This window comes from Eubalaena glacialis, chromosome 1 (assembly GCF_028564815.1).
Source record: "Eubalaena glacialis isolate mEubGla1 chromosome 1, mEubGla1.1.hap2.+ XY, whole genome shotgun sequence".
Taxonomy (NCBI): Eukaryota; Metazoa; Chordata; class Mammalia; order Artiodactyla; family Balaenidae; genus Eubalaena; species Eubalaena glacialis.
In genome coordinates, this window is record NC_083716.1 from 34,871,438 (window position 1) to 34,898,740 (window position 27,303).

The 27,303-nt window shown below is 37.9% G+C and overlaps 1 protein-coding gene and 1 pseudogene across 1 annotated transcript in view; both read right to left on the reverse strand.

Moving 5' to 3' along the window:
• KIF11 (kinesin family member 11) overlaps positions 1-27,303 on the reverse strand; it is a 50,867-nt gene that overhangs the window by 2,520 nt on the left and 21,044 nt on the right. Inside the window, exons 14-20 of the mRNA XM_061195131.1 lie at positions 26,490-26,662; positions 24,682-24,807; positions 17,857-18,015; positions 13,340-13,446; positions 4,729-5,008; positions 2,074-2,296; positions 685-836 (exon numbers count right to left, since the gene is read on the reverse strand). Coding sequence (XP_061051114.1) covers positions 685-836; positions 2,074-2,296; positions 4,729-5,008; positions 13,340-13,446; positions 17,857-18,015; positions 24,682-24,807; positions 26,490-26,662 — 1,220 coding nt within the window. The remainder of the gene's footprint in view (positions 1-684; positions 837-2,073; positions 2,297-4,728; positions 5,009-13,339; positions 13,447-17,856; positions 18,016-24,681; positions 24,808-26,489; positions 26,663-27,303) is intronic.
• LOC133094519 (heterogeneous nuclear ribonucleoprotein A1-like) lies at positions 15,933-16,945 on the reverse strand (annotated as a pseudogene).

Consider the following 27,303-nt stretch of genomic DNA (forward strand, 5'->3'; position numbering starts at 1 on the left):
GAATAAAGAGATTACAGTTTATTTTTTATCTTCTTTGTTACTTTCCAATTTCCCAACTTTTCTATAATTACTATAGTTAAGGGCACAGATTGTGGAGCTAGGTTCTAATTCCAGCTCCATCCTTGTGACTTAGGACAAGGTAATTCTTAGTTTCCTCACCTGTTAAAATGGGGATAGTACTAGCATTCACCTTATAGAGTTATTGAGACAATTAACTGAGTAAATATATATGTAAAGTGTTTAGAACAGTGTCGGGCACATAATAAACACAACATAAACATTGTCTATTATAATTATCTATGAGTCTAATCATAAAAAATGGCCCAATTAAAACAAACAGGCTTAGCAGTCAACTATCCTTAATGAGACAGGGTAGGACTGAAGGGCAAAGAATAAAATTCTTCTCGTGAAGATGATGACATCAAGAGTTTATGGGAGGGACTTCCCTGGTGGTGCAGTGGATAAGACTCCACGCTCCCAATGCAGGGGGCCCGGGTATGACCCCTGGTCAGGGAACTAGATCCCACATGCATGCCGCAACTAAGGAGCCCATGAGCTGCAACTAAGGAGGCTGCCTGCTGCAGCTAAGACCTGGCACAACCTAAATAAATAAATAAATATTTTTTTTTAAAAAAAGAGTTCATGGGAGAGTTCTAAAATTATGATGCCTAAAATAAATTTTACCTGACTGGTCTCTTCTTTGTTGTTTTCTGAACAGTTTAGCGTCATTAACAGCTCAGGCTGTTTCCTTTTCAACTGATCAAGGAGCTGTTCACGTGGCTGGGTTCTCACCAGTGTTGATGGGTATAAATAATTTTTCCTCTGTGGTGTCGTACCTTTAGTGGACATAATATAAGTGGTAAAAATTGAAGTGTGGGATATGAGTAAGGTATTTTTTTTAATGCTAGAACTTATACCTCCCAATAAGTCTTTGTCTTCCAAAAATAGAACCATTGCCACATATGAGAATCAGTCTTGCTATCTGTCAGGCATATGTTGCTTAAAATATTTCCTAACTTGACAACTGATCTTAAATAGACTCAACCATTTTCAAGATTCCACCTACACCAAAACATGAAATTTTCCATCTCTGAGCATATATAGAAGATGTATTGTAGGCTCTAAAAGGATTCAGAGTGTTCTGAGGAATGGCAGCATGATCAGTTTGACGGGGATAATCATTTCACTACATTTGATGGCAGCTAAATATTAACCAGTTACCTTTCTTTATAATAACTCATGCTCTCATAATTTACACAGGCACTTGCTTTTTCACTTAATGTTTATATTCCTTATTTCATTGAAAAGTGGACAATAAATATCAAGAGTCTTGGGGAAAAAATATATTGACATCCTTTAGTGCCATCCTCTTTTATAATTGCTAAAAAAAAAAAAAAAAAAAAAAAAGCTTTAAAGTGTAATTTACACACCACAAAATTCACTCAGTAATTTTTACTAAACTTACAGGGTGTGCAACCCCTACCACAATCTAATGAATAACTCAATTACGCATCCTGTGTGAAACAGTTTGTTACACCTTCTTTCATGAAGGCGTCCCTGAATCATTATAGCCTACACTGATCCTTGCCATCTCTGACCTCCCAAAACGGTAATTCCTAAATACCAATCTAACAGTCATGACAAAATGAGAGGTACACATAAGAAAATGCACAATGTGGTAAGCTCTGCATTAAACTAGATTTATTTAATTACATTCCTCCACTATTTTTGGTATTAAAATGTCCTTTTATAAACAGTGCTAGATAGATGGTGGGTTTTCTTTTTATTTGCTTTTAAAATGTGCTCTCTTAACCAAAGCCAGTTCCCTGAATGTTTGTAAACTTTTACTGAATTATGATGCCCAGGTGACTGGGAGTATATGTCATGTGCATCATTTAATGCTTGATCAAAGCTATTTTGGTGTTCTAATTTTTCCATATTTGAGTTGATCAGAGTGAGATGGTAAATTCCTATCAGGCAATGGCAGGACCTGGTTTTTCTGAACATCTAGCACTGTATACAGTTGAATTCAACTTCAAAAAATTTAACAATTCCATTTCCCTTTTAAAGTACCTGTTGGGATATCCAGTTTCAGATCCTGTTGCAGAAAGCAATTAAGCTTAGTCAAACCAATTTTTACGGTTTTATTAAGTTCTTGATTTTGTGTCATTAATTCTTCTTCATCAATAGTTATCTGACCAAGAAGAATGTTATGCTGGTTCTCATTAGCTGCTTTATGTCCAATTAATTTTTCAGTAATCTCTGAACTTGAAGCCTCACAACCTTGTTGTACAACCTGTAAATGATGCAAATGAGACTTCATTATTAAAATCAAAGTTGTCGGTGCTTTATGCAATATTTAACTTCTCCTTACCTTGAAATTTTCCATAATAAAAGTTTTAGAAACTGCAAAAGTAGAAATAATAATAATAACCCCCTTATATTCACTCCCAGCCTCAACATTTATTACTACATGGGATATAGATCAAACAAGATTGGCCACTTACTCCTGCTCTCCACCAGGATTATTTTGAAGCAAATCCTATATCATTTCATCCATTTACTTCAGCATACTTCTCTAAGAGTTAAGAGCTTCTTAAGACCACTCTCACTTCTAAAAAATTTAACATTGATTTCTTTATATCAAATGTCTAGTCAGTGTTCAAATTTCACCAATTGTCTGTTTTTCAGACTTGTTTTGTTTGAATCAGAATTCATCATTATATTTGGCTGATATGTCTTAACTGACTATATAATTTATCATCCAAACTGAGATATTCTCAGAGTAAAAAGGGCCATTAATAATAATAACCCCAGTGCAATAGATATAAACAAGGACTATCCCAGGAAAACCGGGTCTTAAGGCCCTCTAGTCTTAACTCTCTCTTGATATAAGTTACCCTGCCTCATACTTTTCTCCTTGAAAAAAATTTTCATTGAAGAAACCAGGTCTTTGTGCTCTACTGAATATCTCAATTTCTGGATTTTGTCGATTGCACCTCTAAGCTGTTATTTTCACATGTTCATCTGTCCTCTGTATTTTCTACAAATTAGTTAGATCTAAAGCCTTGATCTAAATCAGGTTTTAACTTTTTGGCAAGCATATTTCATAGGTGGTACTGAAAGCACATAATGCCTGGTCGTGTCTCTCACGTTAGGATTAATCAGTGTGGGGAACTCCCTGGTGGTCCAGTGGTTATAGGACTCCATGCTTTCACTACCGAGGCCCTGGGTTCAATCCCTGGTCGAGGAACTAAAATCCCACAAGCCACGTGGCACAGCCAAAAAAAAGATTAATCCGTGTGTTAGAGTGTGGTCACCCTCTTAATTATAAAGATCTCCTTCAGCTTTTGATCAAATGGTGTAAGCAGTCATTAATGTCCACAGGGATTATTTCACTAAGGGTTGCAAAATTGTGATATCCTAATTCTGTCATTTCTTCTGCATTTTATTAGCTGGGATTCTTCTTTGAAACAGTTTTCTTCATCCATTACCCTGCTGAACCAAAATAGAGTTCTTTCAGGAAAGACAGATGGATGCTCAATTGTTTCCCTTTATTTACCACTTCTCAGAATCATTTCTTGCTTCCCTAGCGTGATCCAAAGGAGACTAATGAAATTTTTATGAATTTATCAATTTTAACATATTTGACGTATCTTAATCTATTGTAGCAATTACTCTTTTTGATGCTCAAATTGTACCACCTTTAAACAGGGGAGTGTCATCAAGTTGGCTCCTAAGTCTTTTTGACACAGCCCCACTAATCCTTAACAGCTTCCTTACATTCTGGTATGACAAGATCTGTAGGCTCATCTGGTATACTTCCTGCTCCAAACCTGAAATTACCTATTTCTCCACTAGTCATGGTTCCTTTTAGTGAAAATAGCTTATATAGCTTAAAATACTTAAATTCTTTTACCTAATTCCTGAGAATATTAGTAAAATCCTTTTATTGCACAGAAGAAAAACCAAGCCACAAAGGGCTCATTCAAGTGTTAAGTTCAAGCAAACCCACAAATCTATCAGATATCTTCTGAGTAACCAGAACAATATCCTAAATAATTAAAGCAATAACAGGTTTGAATGTACCTGGAGAAAAGTAAAAAGCATACATAAGTGAAAAGTATTATATATCAAAAGACGGGGTGCTCTTAACTGAAGGAGCTAACAAGTCAAAAACCACAGATAGATATAGGACAGATCAGATAAATGTTAAATAATTTGAAGATCTAGGAAACATATATGTGAAACAAGATCATATATAAGCATACCAACTGTTACACTTAAAATTTTAAGTCATTAATTATATTTTAAGGGCTTCCCTGGTGGCGCAGTGGTTAAGAATCCGCCTGCCAATGCGGGGGACACGGGTTTCAGCCCTGGGCCGGGATGATCCCACATGTCGTGGAGCAACTAAGCCCTTGCGCCACAACTACTGAGCCTGCGCTCTAGAGCCCGCGAGCCACAACTACTGAAGCCCGCGCTCCGCAACAAGAGATGCCACCACAATGAGAAGCCTGCGCAACGCAATGAAGAGTAGCCCCCGCTCGCCGCAACTAGAGAAAGCCCGCGCGCAGCATCGAAGACCCAATGCAGCCAAAAAAAATATATATATATATATATACTTTAAAATATCATGTGTTTTGAAACCAATTCTTAGCCAAGAATATTTAATTTTCTGATTATCACTATTCTCCCCAAAGGAGGTTCCAGTTACAAAGTTATTACCTTCAATAAATTCTGAAGTTCCTCTTCCCTTTTATTTAAGCAAGATACCCACTGTTCAGAAAAACAAAGTGTGCTTGTGTTCAGAGCCTCACATCTCTGTTCAGTCTCTTGAGATATTACTTCAAGGTTGCTACTGAGTTTATCACAGTGTTTCTCAGACTCTTCAACCAGTTTTGTACCTTCCTGGTTAAAATGTCTGAGTTCCACTGACAAGTCATCAAAATTAGCACCAAATTTTTCACTGTGAGAAGTTGTTTTGCTGATTATATCTTTCGATTTCCTATATGAAAAGAGAATAACACTGTTAACTTGAAAAACTAAGACTCAAAGGATACATAACTTGCCCAAGATCACACAGCTCAAAAATGGCACATTCAAACCTAAGCAGTCTAATTCCAGAGCACAAGCCCTTAATTGTCTTTTCACAGCAGACTGACATCACGTCTATGACTAAATGACCTTTGAAAATATCTCTTTTCTTATAAAACCTTTTCCAGATATGACACTTTACTTTGTACCTCTTAGAATATTAACTATATGGTTATTAAAATGAACTCTGCCCAAACTCTAGTTTAGTCCCTAAACTGTCCACAATCAGTTAGTTATTCTGTTCTTAAGCAGTTTTGCCTTGCCTATGATACAAAATAAATCATAAAAATTATAAATATTATAAAACAAAGTCAACTATAAAGCTATCTAACAATTAAAAGAAAATTATATTGGGGTGAGACAAACTATACATATAGCACACATAGTACAATGTAACATAACCCTGATATAAAACTAATATCAAAATATACATTTAAAATTCATTGATGGCTTCCTTCTCTCAGTAAAGTTCCCTATAATAGCATTCAAAGTCATCTCACAGGAGCAGAGTTAAACTTTGGGGAATGAAGGTTACCCTCTACTACCACTAGATGGTACACCATGTGAGCAGATCACATGAGGAAGCAAATGTGCTGAAAACCAAAGTTCAACTAAAAATTAAATGAAAATAATTGAAAAAGGAAAAGAAAATTAAGTGGTAAGCTTGGAGGCTATCAACACAAATCTATCCCCTCAAGGAATCAAAACCCACTAGGAATAAAAAGTGGGGAAACACTTTCTAGATTCAGAATCTAGAAAGAAGAATTCAGAGTGGAAACATGACAATGAATAGACCAACAACAGGACTGAAAAACAGATGATAGGAGTTAGGTAGTAGGATAGGTGATAGCCAGAATTCTAGAGCAGAATCATTCAGTAGAAATATAATGTGAGCCACGTATGTAATTTAAAAATTTCTAGAAGTCCTACTGAAAAAGAAAATAGATAATCAGAGTAACACTGTATTGGGTAAATATAGCATATGTATAAGTAAAATACATGAAAACAATGCATAAGAGACAGGAAGGAGGAATTGGGAATATACTGTTAAGGTCCTTTCATTACACATGAAACAGCAAATTACTTGAAGGTGGATTAAAATTATTTTAAAATATATATTATTAATCCTAGAAAAAACAGTTTAAAAAAGTAATTCTAAAAGTATAAATGATAAGTCAATGGGAGAGATAAAATGAAAACATAAAAATGCTCAACTTAAATTAGGAAAGGAAAAAAGGAAACAAAGCACAAACAATGCAACAAACAGAAAACAAAATGGTAGACTTTAATCCAACTATATCAATACTTTAAATGAGAATGGTCTAAACACACCAAATAAAAGCCATACATCGTGAAATTTGATAAAAGATCAAGACCCAATTATATGTTGTCTACAAGAAATCCACTTTAAATATAAAGACTTACGCCAAGGGACTTCCCTGGTGGCACAGTGGTTAAGAATCCGCCGGCCAATGCAGGAGACATGGGTTTGAGCCCTGGTCTGGGAAGATCCCACATGCCACAGAGCAACTAAGCCCATGCACCACAACTACTGAGCCTGTGCTCTAGATCCAACGAGCCAGAACTACTGAAGCCCTTGCACCTAGAGCCCCTGCTCCGCAACAAGAGAAGCCACCGCAATGAGAAGCCCGCACACCGCAACTAGAGAAAGCCTGCGCGCAGCAACAAAGAAGCAACACAGCCAAAAAAAAAAAAAAAAAGACTCATGCCAAAAGTAAAGGAATGGAGAAAGCTATATTATGCAAATAGCAATCAAGGGAAAACTGAAGTTTTTGTATTAATTTCAGACAAAGTAGACTTCAGAATAAGGAAAATTATCAAGGATAAAAAGGGACATTACATAATGATAAAAGGGTCAATTATCAGAGATGTATCAACTCTAATGTGTATACATCTAACAACAGAGCATCACTTATATGAGGCAAAAACTAACAGAACTGAGAAGAGAAATAGAGAAATCTACAATTATAGCTGGAGATCTCAACACCCCTCTATTAGTAATTGATAGAATAAGTAAACAGAAACTCAGTAAGGATACAGGTGACATGAACAGCACTACCAATTAACTTGACCTAACTGATGTGTTTAGAACACTTCATCCATCAAAAGCAGAATACAGATTTTTCACATATGCGTAGCATAGGAATGAAGCATGCCAGAATAAAACTACTAATGTTCTGAAAATTAAATTGTTATTGGAACCACAGCCCAAAAAAGTGGCCCAGGACCTGCCTACTTAAAAAAGAAGACTTAAATAGGATTCTGAACCTCCTAACATAATAGTCAAAATGTTCAAGATACAATTAAAAACCACTCTGGAAAATCACAACTTGAATGAATAAAGATAACAGGTACCAACACTGAGATACTTCAAATGTTGGAACAATTTGGCAAGGATTTTAAGTAGCCATCATAAAAATGTTTCAATGAGCAACTAAAACACATCTAAAGGGGAGGAACCAAGATGGTGGAGTAGAAGGACAAGCTTTCACTCCCTCTTGTGAGAACACCAGAATCACAGCTAGCTGCTGGACAATCATCGACAGGAAGACACTGGAACTCACCAAAAAAGATACCCCACATCCAAAGACAAAGGAGAAGCCACAATGAGATGGTAGGAGGGGTGCAATCACAGTAAAATCAAATCCCATAACTGCTGGGTGGGTGACTCACAGACTGGAGAAGACTTATACCACAGAAGTCCACCCACTGGAATGAAGGCTGTGAGCCCCACGTCAGGCTTCCCAACCTGGGGTTCCGGCAACGGGAGGAGGAATTCCTAGAGAATCAGACTTTGAAGCCTAGTGGGATTTGACTGCAGGACTTCGACAGGACTGGGGGAAACGGAGACTCCACTCTTAGAGGGCACACACAAAGTAGTGTGCGCATCGGGACCCAGGGGAAGGAGCAGTGACTCCAGCGGAGATTGAACCAGACCTACCTGCTAGTGTTGGAGGGTCTCCTGCAGAGGCAGGGGGTGGCTGTGGCTCACAGTGGGGACAAGGACACTAGCAGTAGAAGTTCTGGGAAGCACTCCTTGGCGTGAGCCCTCCCAGAGTCTGTCATTAGCCCCACCAAAGAGCCCAGGTAGGCTCCAGTGTTGGGTTGCCTCAGGCCAAACAACCAACAGGGAGGGAACCCAGCCCCACCCATCAGCAATCAAGTGGATTAAAGTTTTACTGAGCTCTGCCCACCAGAGCAACAGCCAGCTCTACCCACCACCAGTCCCCCCCATCAGCAAACTTGCACAAGCCTCTTAGATAGCCTCATCAACCAGAGGGCAGACAGCAGAAGCAAGAAGAACTACAATCCTGCAGCCTGTGGAACAAAAACCACATTCACAGAAACATAAGACAAGATGAAAAGGCAGAGGGCTATGTACCAGATGAAGGAACAAGATAAAACCCCAGAAAAACAACTAAATGAAGTGGAGATAAGCAACCTTCCAGAAAAAGAATTCAGAATAATGATAGTGAAGATGATCCAGGACCTTGGAAAAAGAATGGAGGCAAAGATGGAGAAGATGCAAGAAATGTTTAACAAAGACCTAGAAGAATTAAAGACCTAAAGAATTAAACAAACTGAGATGAACAATACACTAACTGAAATGAAAAATACACTAGAAGGAATCAATAGCAGAATAACTGAGGCAGAAGAACGGATAAGTGACCTGGAAGACAGAATGGTGGAATTCGCTGCTGCGGAACAGAATGAAGAAAAACGAATGAAAAGAAATGAAGACAGCCTAAGAGACCTCTGGGACAACATTAAGTGCAACAACATTCGCATTATAGGGGTTCCAGAAGGAGAAGAGAGAGAAAAAGGACCTGAGAAAATATTTGAGGAGATTATAGTTGAAAACTTCCCTAACATGGGAAAGGAAATAGCCACCCAAGTCCAGGAAGCGCAGAGTCCCATACAGGATAAACCCAAGGAGAAACACACCGAGGCACATAGTAATCAAATTGGCAAAAATTAAAGACAAAGAGAAATTATTGAAAGCAGCAAGGGAAAAACGACAAATAACATACAAAGGAACTCCCATAAGGTTAACAGCTGATTTCTCAGCAGAAACTCTACAAGCCAGAAGGGAGTGGCATGATATACTTAAAAGGATGAAAGGGAAGAACCTACAACCAAGATTACTCTACCCGGCAAGGATCTCATTCAGATTCGATGGAGAAATCAAAAGCTTTACAGACAAGCAAAAGCTAAGAGAATTCAGCACCACCAAACCAGCTCTACAACAAGTGCTAAAGGAACTTCTCTAAGTGGGAAACACAAGAGAAAAAAAGGACCTACAAAAACAAACCCAAAACAATTAAGAAAATGGTCATAGGAACATACATATCTATAATTACCTTAAACGTGAATGGATTAAATGCTCCAACCAAAAGACACAGGCTTGCTGAATGGATACAAAAACAAGACCCACATATATGCTGTCTACAAGAGACCCACTTCAGACCTCGGGACACATACAGACTGAAAGTGAGGGGATGGAAAAAGATATTCCATGCAAATCTAAAGGAAATTCCCTGGTGGTCCAGTGGTTAAGACTCCATGCTCTCACTGCCAAGGGCCTGGGTTCAATCCGTGGTTGGGGAACTAAGATCCCACAGGCTGCGAGGTGCAGCCAAAAAAAAGAGAAAACACATCTAGAAAAAAAAAAAGAGAGAATCTTAAGAAAGAAATAGAAGAGAATTAAAAAAAAAGAAGCAAATGAAAATTATAAAACTGAAAAACGTGGTAACTGAAATAAAACACCTCACTGAATGGGTTCAACAGTAGGTTAGAGATGACAAAAGAAGGGTCAGTGGACATAAAGACAAAGACAGATTACAGGATTTATTCAATCAATCAACAAAGAAAAAATAGACTAGTATCTATAGCCTCAGAGACCTATGGGACCATAATAAAAGATCTAACATTTGTGTCATCATAGTTCTAGAAGCAGAGGAGAAAAATATAAGGCTGAAAAAATGTTCAAAGAAATAATGAAGGGAATTCCCTGGTGGTCCAGTGGTTAGGACTCAGAGCTTTCACCACTGTGGCCCGGGTTAAATCCCTGGTAAGGGAACTAAGATCCCACAAGCCAAGCAGTGCCACCAAAAAACAAACAAACAGACAAACAATTCTTGGTTTAAAAAAAAAAAAAGAAAAGAAAGAATGGATGAAAATTTCCAAGTTTGGTGAAAGGCGTAAGTCTACAGATTCAAGAAGCTGAGCAAACCCAAATTGGATTAACTCAAAGAAATACATAAGAAGACACAATATAATCAAACTTCTAAAAACTAAGGACAAAGAAAAAATCTTGAAGGCAGCTACAGAGAAATTGCCTATAGGTGAACAATCATTTGAATGACATGGATTCAAACGATGGGATTTCTCATCTCATGGAGACCAAAAGGAAATGAAACAACATATTCCAGGTGCTGAAAGAAAAGACCTGTCAACCCGGAATTCTATAGCCAGTGAAAATATTTTTCAGGAATGAAAGGAAAATCAAGATATTCTCAGACAAAGGAAAATAGCATTTGTGGCCAGCAGACCTGTTTGGAACTTCAGGAAGGAACAATTTAATGGGCAAAAATAGGGGTAAATATCAGAATACCCTTATCCTCATGAGTTTAGAATATCTATAGGCAAAAAACTGAATCTTGACAAACCCCATACCTTATACAAAAAATTAAAAATAGATCATGGATTTAAATCTTACATAAAACTATAAAACTTCTAAAAGAAAACATAAGGCTGATCGGAATATATGATAAGGATGTGAGACTGGCAAGCAATGAGGCTATAAAGCAACACTAAACACTAATGCAGGAATCAGCTTTTCTTAAAAACTTTTTCTTAGAAATCCAGATAGCAAATATTTTAGGTTTACAGGTATATAGTCTTTGATGTAACCTTTGCAGTGCAAAGGCAGTCAAAGATAGCTAAAGGCAACACATAAACAAATAGGCAGATTGAGTAAACCAACATGACTGTGTCCAATAAAATTACTTGAAGTAGCAGGCATCCGGCCCAGCAGCCATAGTTTGCCAAACCCTACTCTAATTAGTAAGTATATATTTCATCATGGATATGGGTTAGAAATTGTGAAATTACTTAATGTGTATTCTAAAATTGAGCAAATAGGTAGATGTATTGTGGATGAGAGCCAGGTTTCTGGCTGAAAAGGGAGTACAAATACAGAATAGAAAGATATTTAAGTGCACATATATATACACGTTCACACATGTATTTCTAGCTACGTCCACCTGGGGAGCCTTAGAAGAAATGACACCCCAGTAGCAATAAGAACACGTAGTGGGCTTCCCTGGTGGCACAGTGGTTGAGAATCTGCCTGCCAATGCAGGGGACACGGGTTCGAGCCCTTGTCTGGGAAGATCCCACATGCCGCAGAGCAGCTGGGCCCGTGAGCCACAATTACTGAGCCTGCACGTCTGGAGCCTGTGCTCCGCAACAAGAGAGGCCGCGATAGTGAGAGGCCCGCGCACCGCGATGAAGAGTGGCCCCCGCTTGCCACAACTAGAGAAAGCCCTCGCACAGAAACGAAGACCCAACACAGTCATAAATAAATAAAATAAATAAATAAATAAAGCATGACACAAATTAAAAAAAAAGAACATCTAGTGCCCAGATCTTGGTTTATATTAATATGATTTCAGAGCTGGGGCTGAGAAAGTACAAGATACCTGGAATATCCTGCTATATCAGAAAGTAAGAAAATGCTCAAAAAGGACAGATCATATCAAAAGGACACAGGAGACAAGTTGAAGAGGCTCTTACTAGTCAAAACTGGGATAATTTGAACATCAGAATAAATAATAGTGGACTATACCCAGAGGATAAAAGAATCCATGAGTACATGCTAACATAAATAAATGAATAAGAATAAATGGCAGGGGGCTTCCCTGGTGGTGCAGTCGTTGAGAATCCGCCTGCCAATGCAGCGGACACAGGTTCGAGCCCTGGTCTGGGAAGATCCCACATGCCGTGGAGCAACTAAGCCCATGCACCACAGCTACTGAGCCTGCGCTCTAGAGCCCGCGAGCTGTAGCTACTGAGCCCGTGTGCCACAACTACTGAAGCGAGCGCACCTAGAGCCTGTGCTCCGCCACAAGAGAAGCCATCACGATGAGAAGCCCACGCACTGCAAGGAAGAGTAGCCCCCGCTTGCTGCAACTAGAGAAAGCCTGCATGCAGCAACAAAGACCCAATGCTGTCAAAAATAAATAAATTTATTTTAAAAAAAAAGAATAAATGGCAGGACAAAGGGAAAATTCTTCCTCTCAGTAGAATGCCAACTAACAAATGTTGAAGGAATGATGGGATTAGAAAAAAAGATCATTTGACAACCACTATCATAATCGTCTCAGAAATACATATCAATAGATTCTAAGAGGAACGGGGATACTTATATAGTTTCAAAGTATCTCCCCTTATGTTCTTTATTAATTGCAAAGGAAATCTAGAGGACAACATTACAACCAAATTATCAAAGTTAAACCTCTTGATATCTGAGATGCACTAAGAACATAACCACCTTTGTGGTTTTCTTGACAACTGCAACTAATCATGAAAGCCAACCCCAACTGAGGGACATTGTACTAAATAAATATTCTATGCTCTTCGAAAAAGAAAAGGCTATAAAAGACAAAAACTAAGGAACTGCTCCAGATTAAAGGAGACTCAAGAGACATGACAATTAAATGCAATGTGTGATCCTGAATTAAATCCTGGACCAGGAAGAAAATCTTTTTCTTTTCTTATAAAGAACATTAGTGAGAGAATTGGCAAAATTTGAATTAGGTCTGTATATTAGATAATAGTAGTTCTCAATATTAATTTTCTAATTTAAAATAACTGTTGTAATAGATAACTAATAAGGACCTACTATATAGTACAGGGAACTCTACTCAATATTCTGTAATAACCTGCATGGGAAAAGAATCTAAAAAAGAATAGATACATGCATATGTATAAGTGATTCACTTTGCTGTACACCTGAAGCTAACACAACATTGTAAATCAACTATACTCCAAAAAAGTTAAAAAATAAAAAAATTTTTTTTAAATAAAATAATTATTATGTAAGACAGTAGCTTATGTTTTTAGGACACACACTGAAGTATTTGGGGGAAAGTGGAGATTATAAAGACTGTAACTTATTCAGAAAAGATATATTAAAAAGAATTTTAAAACATCTTACTGCTCTGTATTTTCTTGAACACTGTTAAGTGGTTTCCACATGTTTTCACACTTTTCCTCCAAAGCACAGAATCTCTCCTTCCAAAGACTGATTAACTGGCAAAGTTCCTGTAAGAAAGGTGTGGGGAAGAAAAAGACTGAAATTATAACAGTTAAACTTTTTTTCTATACTGATATAAAGTATTTTCCCATAGGTGAGAATTATAAAAATTCCTGACAAGAGATCTTTAACTCCATCTCTCTCACATACAGGAGATTTGTGGAAGTGATAGTAAAAGGATAATAATATTACAGGCATTTTTTTAAAAAGTAAATAATTAGCAAACTTTCTTATTTTAACTATAAGTAACAAGTTACTTTCCCTGTACCTCAAAACTAACCAAATACACCAAAATGTCACATTGTGTTTGAGAACCACTTTGACAGATATACATAGTTGCTTCTTAACTGATAACACTACTAGAAGACAAAGTAATGCTGAAAATCTAATGGGTCAATAAGTCCAAAAATATTATCAGTTAATAGAGCTGAAACATTTTACAGAACTTAGTTGGATCATATTAATCAAATGTAAATAGAGGGAATTCCCTGACACTTCAGTGCTCGGGACTCTGCGCTTTCACTGCCAAGGGTGCGGGTTCAATCCCTGGTTGGGGAACTAAGATCCCGCAAGCCTCGAGGTGTGGCCAAATAAATAAATAAATAGAGCTTAACCTTTTCTCATACTTGGGATCTTTAAACACATTTCTGAACAACACATAAGCTGACAATACACATCTAGCACTTTGATTATGAATAGTCAGTATTTTTACTAATCTCAAAGTAGAGGGAAATGCAGGTATTTTCAGATTTATCTACATGTAACCAGGTGTTCAGAGTTTACATCATTGGTTTGTCAGCACTAACTTCAAGTTCTAGAATATCTCAGAAATAGCTCAGTTAGTAAACTTGCTTCCTTTAAGCCAGGGAAGTCAAACCACTCATGCTAAAATAGTTTTCATGGCATAGGTGGGGTTTTTTTTTTAATTTTTTTTTAAATATTAGGATGTTTTTAAGAGCACTTTTTTCTTTTTTTTGGCCGTGTCGGGTCTTAGTTGCAGCATGTAGAATCTTCGTTGAGGTATGCGGGATCTTTCATTGCGGCGTGTGGACTCTTCCTTGCAGCGTGCAGGCTTCTCTCTAGTTGTGGTGCGACGGTTCCAGAGCATGTGGGCTCTGTAGTTTGCGGCACGCAGGCTCTCTAGTTAAGTTGCATGAGCTCAGTAGTTGCGGTGCACGGGCTTAGTTGCCCCGCGGCATGCAGGATCCCAGGTCCCTGACCAGGGATTGAACCCGCGTCCCCCGCATTGTAAGGTGGATTCTTTACCACTGGACCACCAGGGAAGTCCAGTTTTGTTTGTTGTTAAACAGTTGCTTGCCAGTTTTAAACATTTCAAAACAGCTAATTAATAAAAAGCTGATCTACATACCCAAAAAGATCTAGGCAGGTTTAAGGTAAACTTGTTGCAATTTCAAACAGCAAAAATATGTTCTAGAAACATATAGAAGAGCCCCTCATAAATGGATGCCTTTCAGGCAGTATAATCACCACCACGGCTATAAGGGGATCTAACTATTGTTAGATGCACTTGAGGCCTCAGTTCCCTCATTAGAAAACTAGGCTAGTAATAGAACCTGTATCTATATTGGTGGGAGGAATAAACACATAGTGAGTTGCTCAATAAATGTTAACTATCATTTGTACTAATTTCCAATATTAACCTTTTGCCTGAAAAGTTTCATGCTTATCAATTAGGGAAACAAATAATCTTATTTTAAAGTTGCTTTCTTTTTTTTTTTTTTTCATTCCATTCAAGAGGGTTTTGTTTTGTTGTTTTTTCGGCCGTGCTGTGCAGCTTGCGGGATCTTAGTTTCCCCACCAGGGACTGAACCAGGCCACGGCAGTGAAAGCACCGAGTCCTAACCACTGGAATGCCAGGGAATTCCCTCAAGAGGTTATTAAATCATTTATTGATTACACATGATAATGGATGATACACAAGCTTCATTCCCATCTAGAACTTTATCTGGTACCATAATTCAATTTAGATATATTGCATAGGATGTGCCAACAATCATATTAATAACCAAAAACCTCCATGACTTTGCTTGGGTGACCCTTTTAACTGTGAACTCCAGGTCACAACACAGTAACTGTCAGTTCAACTACACCAAGGTTTCTGAAGACAATGTCTTCTCCACCCAAGCAGGTTGTAAATAAATTTGGAACCTGGCATCACCATGAAAAAATTCTAACTTCACACAGCACATTTTAAAAAAGACATGTTTATTCAGTGTCATGATCAGACTATTATATTTAGCAACCAACAGCATGGGTGCAAAAAAAAAAAATCTACATTAAAACCCTCTGTTGGAATGCTTTACACTTTCCACAGAACAGAAACTAAAACAGCCTGTTATACAATTAGTCTCAAATGCAGTCCTTGAGGTTTTTTTGCCCATATACGAGTATTGTCTAAAACATGTCTTCTTTACAGCAGCTAGGACCTGCCACCACTGTGTTTGGCTGAGTTCTCAAATCTGTTGACCCTGTAGCTTCCCTGTCACTTCCCTGGCTCTCCTCTCCTGCTAAGCTTTGTTTCCTGGCAGTAATCAAAACCTTCTGCCACTGCCATAGCTCCTGCTGCTGCTGGAACCACCATAGCCACCTTGGTTTCATGGTTTGGCAAAGTACTGACCACCACCACCACAGGGGCCAGCACTTCTGCCTCCAAAGTTTCCTCCCTTTATGGGTTCAAAATTTGAAGATTGATTGTTGTAACTGCCAAAATCATTGTAGCCTCCGCCACCTCCAAAAGTGCTTCCATCATTACCAAATCCATTATAGCCATCCCCACTGCCACCATAGCCACCACCACCCTGGCTGTCACCAAAGCCAGCTCGACCACTGAAGCTTCCTCCACGACCAAAGTTGTCATTCCCACCAAAACCACCTCCATGACCACCACCAAAGTTTCCAGAACCAGTTTAACCTCTTTGGCTGGATGAGGCACTAGCCGTCTCTTGCTGAGATAGGGCTTTCCTTACTTCACAGTTGTGGCCATTCACAGTGTGGTATTTCTGAATGACAATCCTGTCTACGGAGTCATGGTCATCAAAGGTTACAAAAGCAAAGCCTCCCTTTTTGCCACTGCCTTGGTCAGTCATGATTTCAATCACTTCCATACTGTTCAAAATAATCTCTTAGGTGATATTCTTCAGTGTCTTCTTTAATGCCACCAACAAAACTCTTTTTCACAGTTAAGTGGGCACCAGGTCTTTGAGAATCTTCTCTTGAGACGGCCCTCTTTGGTTCCCCAACTCTTCCATCCACCTCGTGTGGCCTTGTCTTCATGGCTGCATCCACCTCCTCCACAGTGGCATACGCAACAAACCCGAAGACTCTGGAGCGCTTGGTGTTTGGATCCCCCATTACCACACAGTCTGTGAGCGCTCCCCATTGCTCACAATGGCTCCTCAGACTCTCATCAGTTGTTTCAAAGCTCAAACCTCCGATGAAGAGCTTCCGCAGCTGTTCGGGCTCTTTGGGAGACTCTGACTTAGACATGAGGGCCCTGGAGGGGGGGAGACTTTAACAATGCTTGCTCGGCGGCGTCCATGGACAGAAAGCTAAAGTTGCTTTAATTCTTATCTAAAAACCTTAGATGTGTTTCCCTTCTCATTTCAGGTGACATGGATATGAATTCCCTTTCCCTCACTTCCCAAAACAAAGAATTCTTTACTGGTCACTAAACCATGTCAACAGTTTCACTGACCAAAGAGTTCTGTCATGTAGTAATAGCCTCATTTAACAGAACTTCAGAATTCATTACTAAGGGCTTAAGAATACCAGAAATTATTTTCCATATATCTGATATTTATAGATTATGACTTGCCTGGCTTGAAGGTTTGGTTTTGATTTAAAGCGTCATATACTGAGGAATAGTTTACATGGAGCAAGTCATAAATTACATTTATCAATAAAAATTAAGAATTGTATCAATTTACTACAATGTAAATCCCTGATACTGATGAGACAAAAATAGTAAAAGAAAGCAGGGAATAGTTTGTGAAAGAGAATAACTATCCATGTTACATTAAAAACAAAAACAACAACAACAAAAATCATCAAGTTAAAATGTAGATACATGTTCATTTTAAATGCTATGACCATTTTCTTCTAATTGTACTCCTGATGGTATATTTCTGCAGTTCATCTTTCTTCTTGATGTGAGGAAAGGACTGTATGTCTTATTGTGCTTTAGCATAGGGCTCTACGTGTAGCAAATCATCAAATATTAACTGATCAAGAGAAGTACTCTCAATTATTTCACATTAATTACTGTCATAAGCAAAAGTGGCTACGGTATTTTCAGGATTCTAATTTAGTTATATAGCTTTCAGTCTGTAACAGGGATTATCAAGTTAAAGATCATAATACTTTCTTTTTACACTCCTTAAATCACCTAAATAAGATACCTGTGAATGGATTTTCTTTATTGTCTTCAGGTCTTCAGTTAAGTTTTCACATAGCTTCTGTGTTTCAGCCAAGGAAGAAATTGTATCTTCTTTTAGTTCATGTAGATTGTTACACAGTGTACTGAGAAATTCATCCATTTCCTTCTTCTGATCTTCTACCTTTGAAGAAAAAAAAAATTAATTTCGAGGAGACCTTCCAGATGGTGGAGGAGTAAGATGTGGAGATCACCTTCCTCCCAACAAATACGTCAGAAATACATCTACATGTGGAACAACTCCTACAGAACACCTACGAAACGCTGGCAGAAGACCTCAGACTTCCCAAAAGCCGTGTGGCTGACAGGGTCTTGGTGCTCCAGCCGGGTGTCAGGCCTGTGCCTCTGAGGTGGGAGAGCCGAGTTCAGGACGTTGGTCCACCAGAGACCTCCCAGCTCCACGTAATACCAAATGGCGAAAGCTCTCCCAGAGATCTCCATCTCAACGCTAAGACCCAGCTCCACTCAACGACCAGCAAGCTACAGTGCTGGACTCCCTATGCCAAACAACTAGCAAGACAGGAACACAACCCCACCCATTAGCAGAGAGGCTGCCTAAAATCATAATAAGGTCACAGACACCCAAAAACACACCACCAGACGTGGTCCTACCCACCAGAAAGACAAGATCCAGCCTCATCCACCAGAACACAGGCACCAGTCCCCTCCACCAGGAAGCCTACACAACCCACTGAACCAATCTTAGCCACTGGGGGCAGACACCAAAAACAATGGGAACTACGAACTTGCAGCCTGCGAAAAGCAGACCCCAAACACAGTAAGTTAAGCAAAATGAGAACACAGAGAAACACACAGCAGATGAAGGAGCAAGGTAAAAGACCACCAGACCAAACAAATGAAGAGGAAGTAGCCAATCTACCTGAAAAAGAATTCAGAGTAATGATAGTAAAGAAGATCCAAAATCTTGGAAATAGAATGGAGAAAATACAAGAAACGTTTAACAAGGACCTAGAAGAACTAAAGAGCAAACAATGATAAACAACACAATAAATGAAATTTCACAATAAATGAAATTAAAAATTCTCTAGAAGGAATCAGTAGCAGAATAACTGAGACAGAAGAACAGATAAGTGACCCAGAAGATAAAATAGTGGAAATAACTACCGCAGAGCAGAATAAAGAAAAAAGAACGAAAAGAATTGAGGACAGTCTCAGAGACCTCTGGGACAACACTAAACACACCAACATTTGAATCATAGGGGTCCCAGAAGAAGAAGAGAAAAAGAAAGGGACTGAGAAAATATTTGAAGAGGTTATAGTTGAAAACTTCCCTAATATGGGAAGGAAATAGTCAATCAAGTCCAGGAAGCACAGAGAGTCCCCTACAGAATAAATCCAAGGAGAAACATGCCAAGACACATATTAATCAAATGATCAAAAATTAAATACAAAGAAAAAATATTAAAAGCAGCAAGGGAAACACAACAAATAACATACAAGGGAACTCCCATAAGGTTAACAGCTGATCTTTCAGCAGAAACTCTGCAAGCCAGAAGGGAGTACAGGACATATTTAAAGTGATGAAAGGGAAAAACCTACAACCAAGAATACTCTACCCAGCAAGGATCTCATTCAGATTCAACGGAGAAATTAAAACCTTTTCAGACAAGCAAAAGCTAAGAGAATTCAGCACCACCAACCCAGTTTTACAACAAATGTTAAAGGAACTTCCCTAGGCAGGAAACACAAGAGAAGGAAAAGACCTACAATAACAAACCCAGAACAATTAAGAAAATGATAATAGGAACATACATATCCATAACTACCTTAAATGTAAATGGATTAAATGCTCCAACCAAAAGGCACAGACTGGCTGAATGGATACAAAAACAAGACCTGTATATATGCTGTCTACAAGAGACCCACTTCAGACCTAGGGACACATACAGACTGAAAGTGAGGGGATGGAAAAAAGATATTCCATGCAAATGGAAATCAAAAGAAAGCTGGAGTAGCAATTCTCATATCAGACAAAATAGACTTTAAAATAAAGACTATTACAAGGGACAAAGAAGGACACTACAGAATGATCAAGGGATCAATCCAAGAAGAAGATATAACAATTGTAAATATTTATGCACCCCACATAGGAGCACCTCAATACATAAGACAAATGCTAACAGTCATAAAAGGGGAAATCAACAGTAACACAATCATAGTAGGGGACTTTAACACCCCACTTTCACCAATGGACAGATCATCCAAAATGAAAATAAATAAGGAAACACAAGCTTAAAATGATACATTAAACAAGATGGACTTAATTGATATTTATAGGACAGTCCATCCAAAAACAACAGAATACACTTTCTTCTCAAGTGCTCATGGAACATTCTCCAGGATAGATCATATCTTGGGTCACAAATCAAGCCTTGGTAAATTTAAGAAAATAGAAATCGTATCAGGTATCTTTTCCGACCACAATGCTATGAGACTAGATATCAATTACAGGAAAAAATCTGTAAAAAATACAAACATGTGGAGGCTAAACAATACACTACTAAATAACCAAGAGATCACTGAAGAAATCAAAGAGGAAATCAAAAAATACCTAGAAACAAATGACAATGAAAACACGATGACCCAAAACCTATGGGATGCAGCAAAAGCAGTTTTAAGAGGGAAGTTTATAGCGATACAAGCCTACCTCAAGAAACAAGAAACATCTCAAATAAACAACCTAACCTTACACCTAAAGCAATTAGAGAAAGAAGAACAAAGAAAACCCAAAGTTAGCAAAAGGAAAGAAATCATAAAGATCAGATCAGAAATAAATGAAAAAGAAATGAAGGAAACAATAACAGAGATCAATAAAACTAAAAGCTGGTTGAGAAGATAAACAAAATTGATAAACGATTAGCCAGACTCATCAAGAAAAAAAAGGGAGAAGACTCAAATCAATAGAATTAGAAATGAAAACGTAGAAGTAACAACTGACACTGCAGAAATACAAAGGATCATGTGAGATTACTACGAGCAACTCTATGCCAATAAAATGGACAACCTGGAAGAAATGGACAAATTCTTAGAAAAGCACAACCTTCCGAGAAGAACCAGGAAGAAATAGAAAATATAAACAGACCAATCACAAGCACTGATATTGAGACTGTGATTAAAAATCTTCCAAACCTCCAATAAAGATGTTAAAAAAAAAAAAATCTTCCAACAAAGAAAAGCCCAGGGCGAGATGGCCTCACAGGCGAATTCCATCAAACATTTAGAGAAGAGCTAACACCTATCCTTCTCAAACTCTTCCAAAATATAGCAGAGGGAGGAACACTCCCAAACACATTCTACGAGGCCACCATCACCCTGATACCAAAACCAGACAAAGATGTCACAAAGAAAGAAAACTATAGGCCAATATCACTGATGAACATAGATACAAAAATCCTTAGCAAAATATTAGCAAACAGAATCCAGCAGCACATTAAAAGGATCATACACCATGATCAAGTGGGGTTTATCCCAGGAATGCAAGGATTCTTCAGTATACGCAAATCATCAACGTGATAAACCATATTAACATATTGAAGGAGAAAGACCATGTGATCATCTCAATAGATGCAGAAAAAGCTTTTGACAAAATTCAACACCCATTTATGATAAAAACCCTCCAGAAGGTGGCCTAGAGGGAATTACTTCAACATACTAAAGGCCATATATGACAAACCCACAGCAAACATCATTCTCAATGGTGAAAAACTGAAACCACTTCCTCTAAGATCAGGAACAAGACAAGGTTGTCCACTCTCACCACTATTATTCAACATAGTTTTGGAAGTTTTAGCCACAGCAATCAGAGAAGAAAAAGAAATAAAAGGAATCCATATCGGAAAAGAAGAAGTAAAGCTGTCACTGTTTGCAGAGACATGACACTACATAAAGAATCCTAAAGATGCTATCAGAAAATTACTAGAGCTAATCAATGAATCTGGTAAAGTTGCAGGATACAAAATTAATGCACAGAAATCTCTTGCATTCCTATACACTAATGATGAAAAATCTGAAAGAGAAATTAAGGAAACACTCCCATTTACCATTGCAACAAAAAGAATAAAATACCTAGGAATAAACCCTAAGGAGACAAAAGACATGTACGCAGAAAACTACAAGACACTGATGAAAGAAATTAAAGATGATACAAATAGATGGAGAGATATACCATGTTCTTGGATTGGAAGAATCAACATTGTGAAAATGACTCTACTGCCCAAAGCAATCTACAGATTCAATGCAATCCCTATCAAACTACCAATGGCATTTTTCACAGAACTAGAACAAAAAATTTCACAGTTCGTATGGAAACACAAAAGACCCCGAATAGCCAAAGCAATCTTGAGAACGAAAAACGGAGCTGGAGGAATCAGGCGCCCTGACTTCAGACTATACTACAAAGCTACAGTAATCAAGACAATATGGTACTGGCTTAAAAACAGAAATATAGATCAATGGAACAGGATAGAAAGCCCAGAGATAAAGCCACACACATATGGTCACCTTATCTTTGATAAAGGAGGCAAGAATATACAATGGAGAAAAGACAGCCTCTTCACTAAGTGGTGCTGGGAAAACTGGACAGCTACATGTAAAAGAATGAAATTAGAACACTCCTTAACACCATACACAAAAATAAACTCAAAATGGATCAAAGATCTAAATGTAAGACTGGACACTATAAAACTGTTAGAGGAAAACATAGGAAGAACACCCTATGATATAAATCACAGCAAGATCCTTTTTGACCCACCTCCTAGACAAATGGAAATAAAAACAAAAATAAACAAATGGGACCTAATGAAACTTAAAAGCTTTTGCACAGCAAAGGAAACCATAAAGAAGACGAAAAGACAACCCTCAGAATGGGAGAAAATATTTGCAAACGAAGCAACTGACAAAGGATTAATCTCCAAAATTTACAAGCAGCTCATGCAGCTCAATATGAAAAAAACAAACAACCCAATCCAAAAATGTGCAGAAGACCTAAATAGACATTTCTCCAAAGAAGATATACAGATTGTCAATAAACACATGAAAGGATGCTCAACATCACTAATCATTAGAGAAATGCAAATCAAAACTACAGTGAGGTATCACCTCACACCAGTCAGAATGGCCATCATCAAAAATCTACAGACAACAAATGCTGGAGAGGGTGTGGAGAAAAGGGAACCCTCTTGCACTGTTGGTGGGAATGTAAATTGATACAGCCATTATGGAGAACAGTATGGAGGTTCCTTAAAAAAGTAAAAATAGAACTACCATATGACCCAGCAATCCCACTACTGGGCATATAACCTGAGATAACCATAATTCAAAAAGATACATGTACCACAATGTTCACTGCAGCTCTATTTACAATAGCCAGGACATGGAAGCAACCTAAGTGTCCAACGACAGATGCATGGATAAAGAAGATGTGGCACATATATACAATGGAATATTACTCAGCCATAAAAAGAAATGAAATTGAGTTATTTGTAGTGAGGTGGATGGACATAGAGTCTGTCATACAGAGCAAAGTAAGTCAGAAAGAGAAAAACAAATACCATATGCTAACACATATATATGGAATCTAAAAAAAAAAAAAAATGGTTCTGAAGAACCTAGGGGCAGGACAGGAATAAAGACGCAGACGTAGAAAATGGACTTGAGGACACAGGGAGGGGGAAGGGTAAGCTGGGACGAAGTGAGAGAGTGGCATGCACATATATACACTACCAAATGTAAAGAGATAGCTAGCGGGAAGCAACCACATAGCACAGGGAAATCAGCTTGGTGCTTTGTGTCCACCTAGAGGGGTGGGTTAGGGAGGGTGGGAGGGAGATGCAAGAGGGAGGAGGTATGGGGATATATGTTTATGTATAGCAGATTCACTTTGTTATACAGCAGAAACTAACACACCTTTGTAAAGCAATTATACTCCAATAAAGATGTTAAAAAAAATTAATTTCTTTTCTTAAATTAAAAATGTTTTGCGCTTCCCTGGTGGCGCAGTGGTTGAGAATCTGCCTGCCAATGCAGGGGACACGGGTTCGAGCCCTGGTCTGGGAGGATCCCACATGCTGCGGGGCAACTGGGCCCGTGAGCCACAACTACTGAGCCTGCGCGTCTGGAGCCTGTGCTCCGCAACAAGAGAGGCCGCGACAGTGAGAGTCCCACACGCCACGATGAAGAGTGGCCCCCGCTTGCCGCAACTGGAGAAAGCCCTCGCACAGAAACGAAGACCCAACACAGCCAAAAATAAATAAATAAATAAATAAATTTTTTTAAAGTCTTAAGTTTATTTATTTATTTATTTTTATTTTTTTGAATACATACAAAATAGAAAAGGTAGAAAACAGTATGCAGAGAAAAGTCCCTTTCCCCTTCAGCCCCTAGAACCCCACCCAGTCCCACTCCCACCTCTGAGAGATGATTGTTACTATTTCTAAACACTTTCAGAGATTTTTTATTATCCATGTTGAGGCATTTATGCATACATATATGGGTATACTTTCATATGTATATCTTCCTCACCCACCATATGATAGACTGCTATATATGCTACTGTGTGAAGTTAAATATTTATCTTGAAGATCATTCCCTCTTATTTTTCTTCACCATGATTCTGCTGACCACATCAATGGCAGAGAGCATCCTATCTCCTCCCTCTTCCAGATTCCTTCTCACAACCCATGGGTTTTGCATGTAGACATCTCTCTAGATGTGGCCACAGACAGAGTTTCTTTCTTAAACAACAATTTGAGATAATAAGAATATTTGTTACCTTATTAGCCAGTATCAATGAAGTCTTGAAAATATGCTTTAGTTGACTATTGATTTCCAGTATAGATACCACAGTGGGGGATAAAACTGTTTCCAGTGAACTGAGGAGGTCACTCTTAAGTACATTCTGGTTTTGAAAATAAACAAACAACTCTTTAAAAAGAATATTTTCACTTCCATAAATCTGGCTGGTTAAATAAATGATAATATCTTAAATACTGTGTTAACTGAACACATGCATATTAAAATCCTAAGTATCCATTCTCTATTCTGTATACCCTACAGAGCCTATTTATTACTAGAGTTTATATTCATCATAAATTACTTAATCCTGCATACAGTAATTACGAAAATGGTCGCTTCATGTACAATAGATTTTTAACAGTCTAATGCAACAGAAGTCAGAAGAATTCAGATGAGGGGAAAATGACAGTCATTTGATAAGATTTCAGCATTGCAAACAAAGGAAGAAAAAAAAACACCTACAACTATATTTTAACGAAATAAATTTCAAACAAGTTTAGGTTACTAAGTCAAAAAGGCTGAAACCAAATAGTCTTCAAAAGTAGGCTTTGGGTTGGAGGTATTTAAATTTGAAGACCTGGCGACTTATATCCTATTGTATCAGAAGAACTTGTCAAGGTTCTTGTTCTTGTCAAGTTACATAGAAAAGTTGAGAAAGTACTGTAGATTGGGAATTTTTATGAAAAGAAGAAAAAAATTCTGAACCAAGCTCCTTTTACTAGGGCAAGCATGAGGAACTATAACAGAAATAATTAGTAAATACTTAAAAGGGTACTGGTTTTCTTTTGAAAGAAGAGCGTGCATACTAATTTCAACTCATTCTGTGGGAGCAGCAATCATCTCCTCAGACTCAAGCTTGCTTATAGCTTGATAGAAAGACATCAATAAATACAGACTACCATTTAGCGAATGAATCAATTTCCAAAAAGTTAGTACCAACAGAGTATCTTTTAACTTTGTTAAATTTGGGTGACTGAAGGAATCTACCAAATAATGTCATACAGCACTGAATTTAGGCAGTGTCAGTGAACATTGGCAGTATTCACTTGGAAAATGTTCAACAAATATTGTTAAACTCAAAAAGGGAGGCAGAGAGCCTGTACAAAGAAAAAAAAGTGAGATGACCAAGAACTTCCTAGACAAATGATACAATTACAAAATAAAGGGTATATACAAATCAAGTATGGAAAAGGTAAACAACATTGTGTAATTAGATGGCTGGCTTCTACAGAATGATGAAAAACAGCCTCACAGTTAAAGTCCAGAAGGGCTTGACCACACATACCTGACACCACAAATTATTATATACATTCTCCAAATTCTATAAGTCATTTTTCTTGTACATTTTTCTGTATTTCTGTAGTTTTAAAATTAACTACCTAATATCTCCTGGTTGGGTCAGTGTAACATTAGCATGACTATTCCAGGACCCTTGAGGAAAAGATGAATGACCAATTTCTGAGCCAGCTAACAAGTCATGGGTCCCTTGAATCCATGCGGAGCTAAACCTACTCTTTCTAGTTATTAAAAGGCTTACTAACTCCTACTCTTTATGTTACAGGATGTAAGTGAAAAAAGTTTCAAAAGTTGTATATATGCGTTTGGAAATTAATCTTTCTGGGAGAAAAATACAGTGAAGAGATTTGCCTTTAAAAATATAAACCTGCTCTCTTAAAGTGATATGTTTACCATTGTGTCTAGTAAAGCTTAAGATGAAAGAATAGCAGTTAACATTGTTTTTGAAGACATCAAATGTAACCCTTCAAAAATAAGAGATTTACTAACAATCAATTTCTGAAGTACAGTTTTACTTTCTGCTGCTAATGACTGTTCTTTTAATATCATATTAGAAATCTGAGAAACAAGTGTAGACACATTTTCTGGAATAGATGTGAGAGATCCAAGTGCTGTTGTAGTAATCGTGTCTAATGCAGAGACACTGGAAGACAGCAGGTTACCTATACCAAAAAGAAAAAAGAAAAAGAAGATTTAAACTCGGCAATAAATATATTTAAATACAAATACAACCTTCAAAGAGGTTGGCAAAATTATATCCTTGTTGTGGAAATTTGTAATAACAAATAAGCTTAAAATAATTGGCTCACTACATAAGCATGGAATTATTGTAAATATAAATTAAATACGTTCCTGCAGTACTCAGTAAGCACTTGGCACATCTGTAGATGTATCAGACCCAAAACTGTAACTCAGTGTAAATCAAGAGTTAGAATATTCTAAAAACTAATCTCTAACTGAAGGTAATACACAGTATTACTGTAGATAAAAGAGGTTAAAGAAGAGAAACTAGAAATCAATAAACAAAATTTTTAGTGGTTAGCTTAGAGTGACTAGACTCTAGGTGATTTTTACAATTTTTTACATTTCTGCATCTTCCAACTTTTCTATAGTGAAGACAATACTTCAATAATAAACAAATGGGGGACTTCCCTGGTGGCGCAGTGGTTAAGAATCCGCCTGCCAATGCAGGGGACACAGGTTCGAGCCCTGGTCCGGGAAGATCCCACATGCCAGGGAGCAACTCAGCCTGTGCACCACAACTACTGAGCCTGCGCTCTAGAGCCCGCGAGCCACAACTACT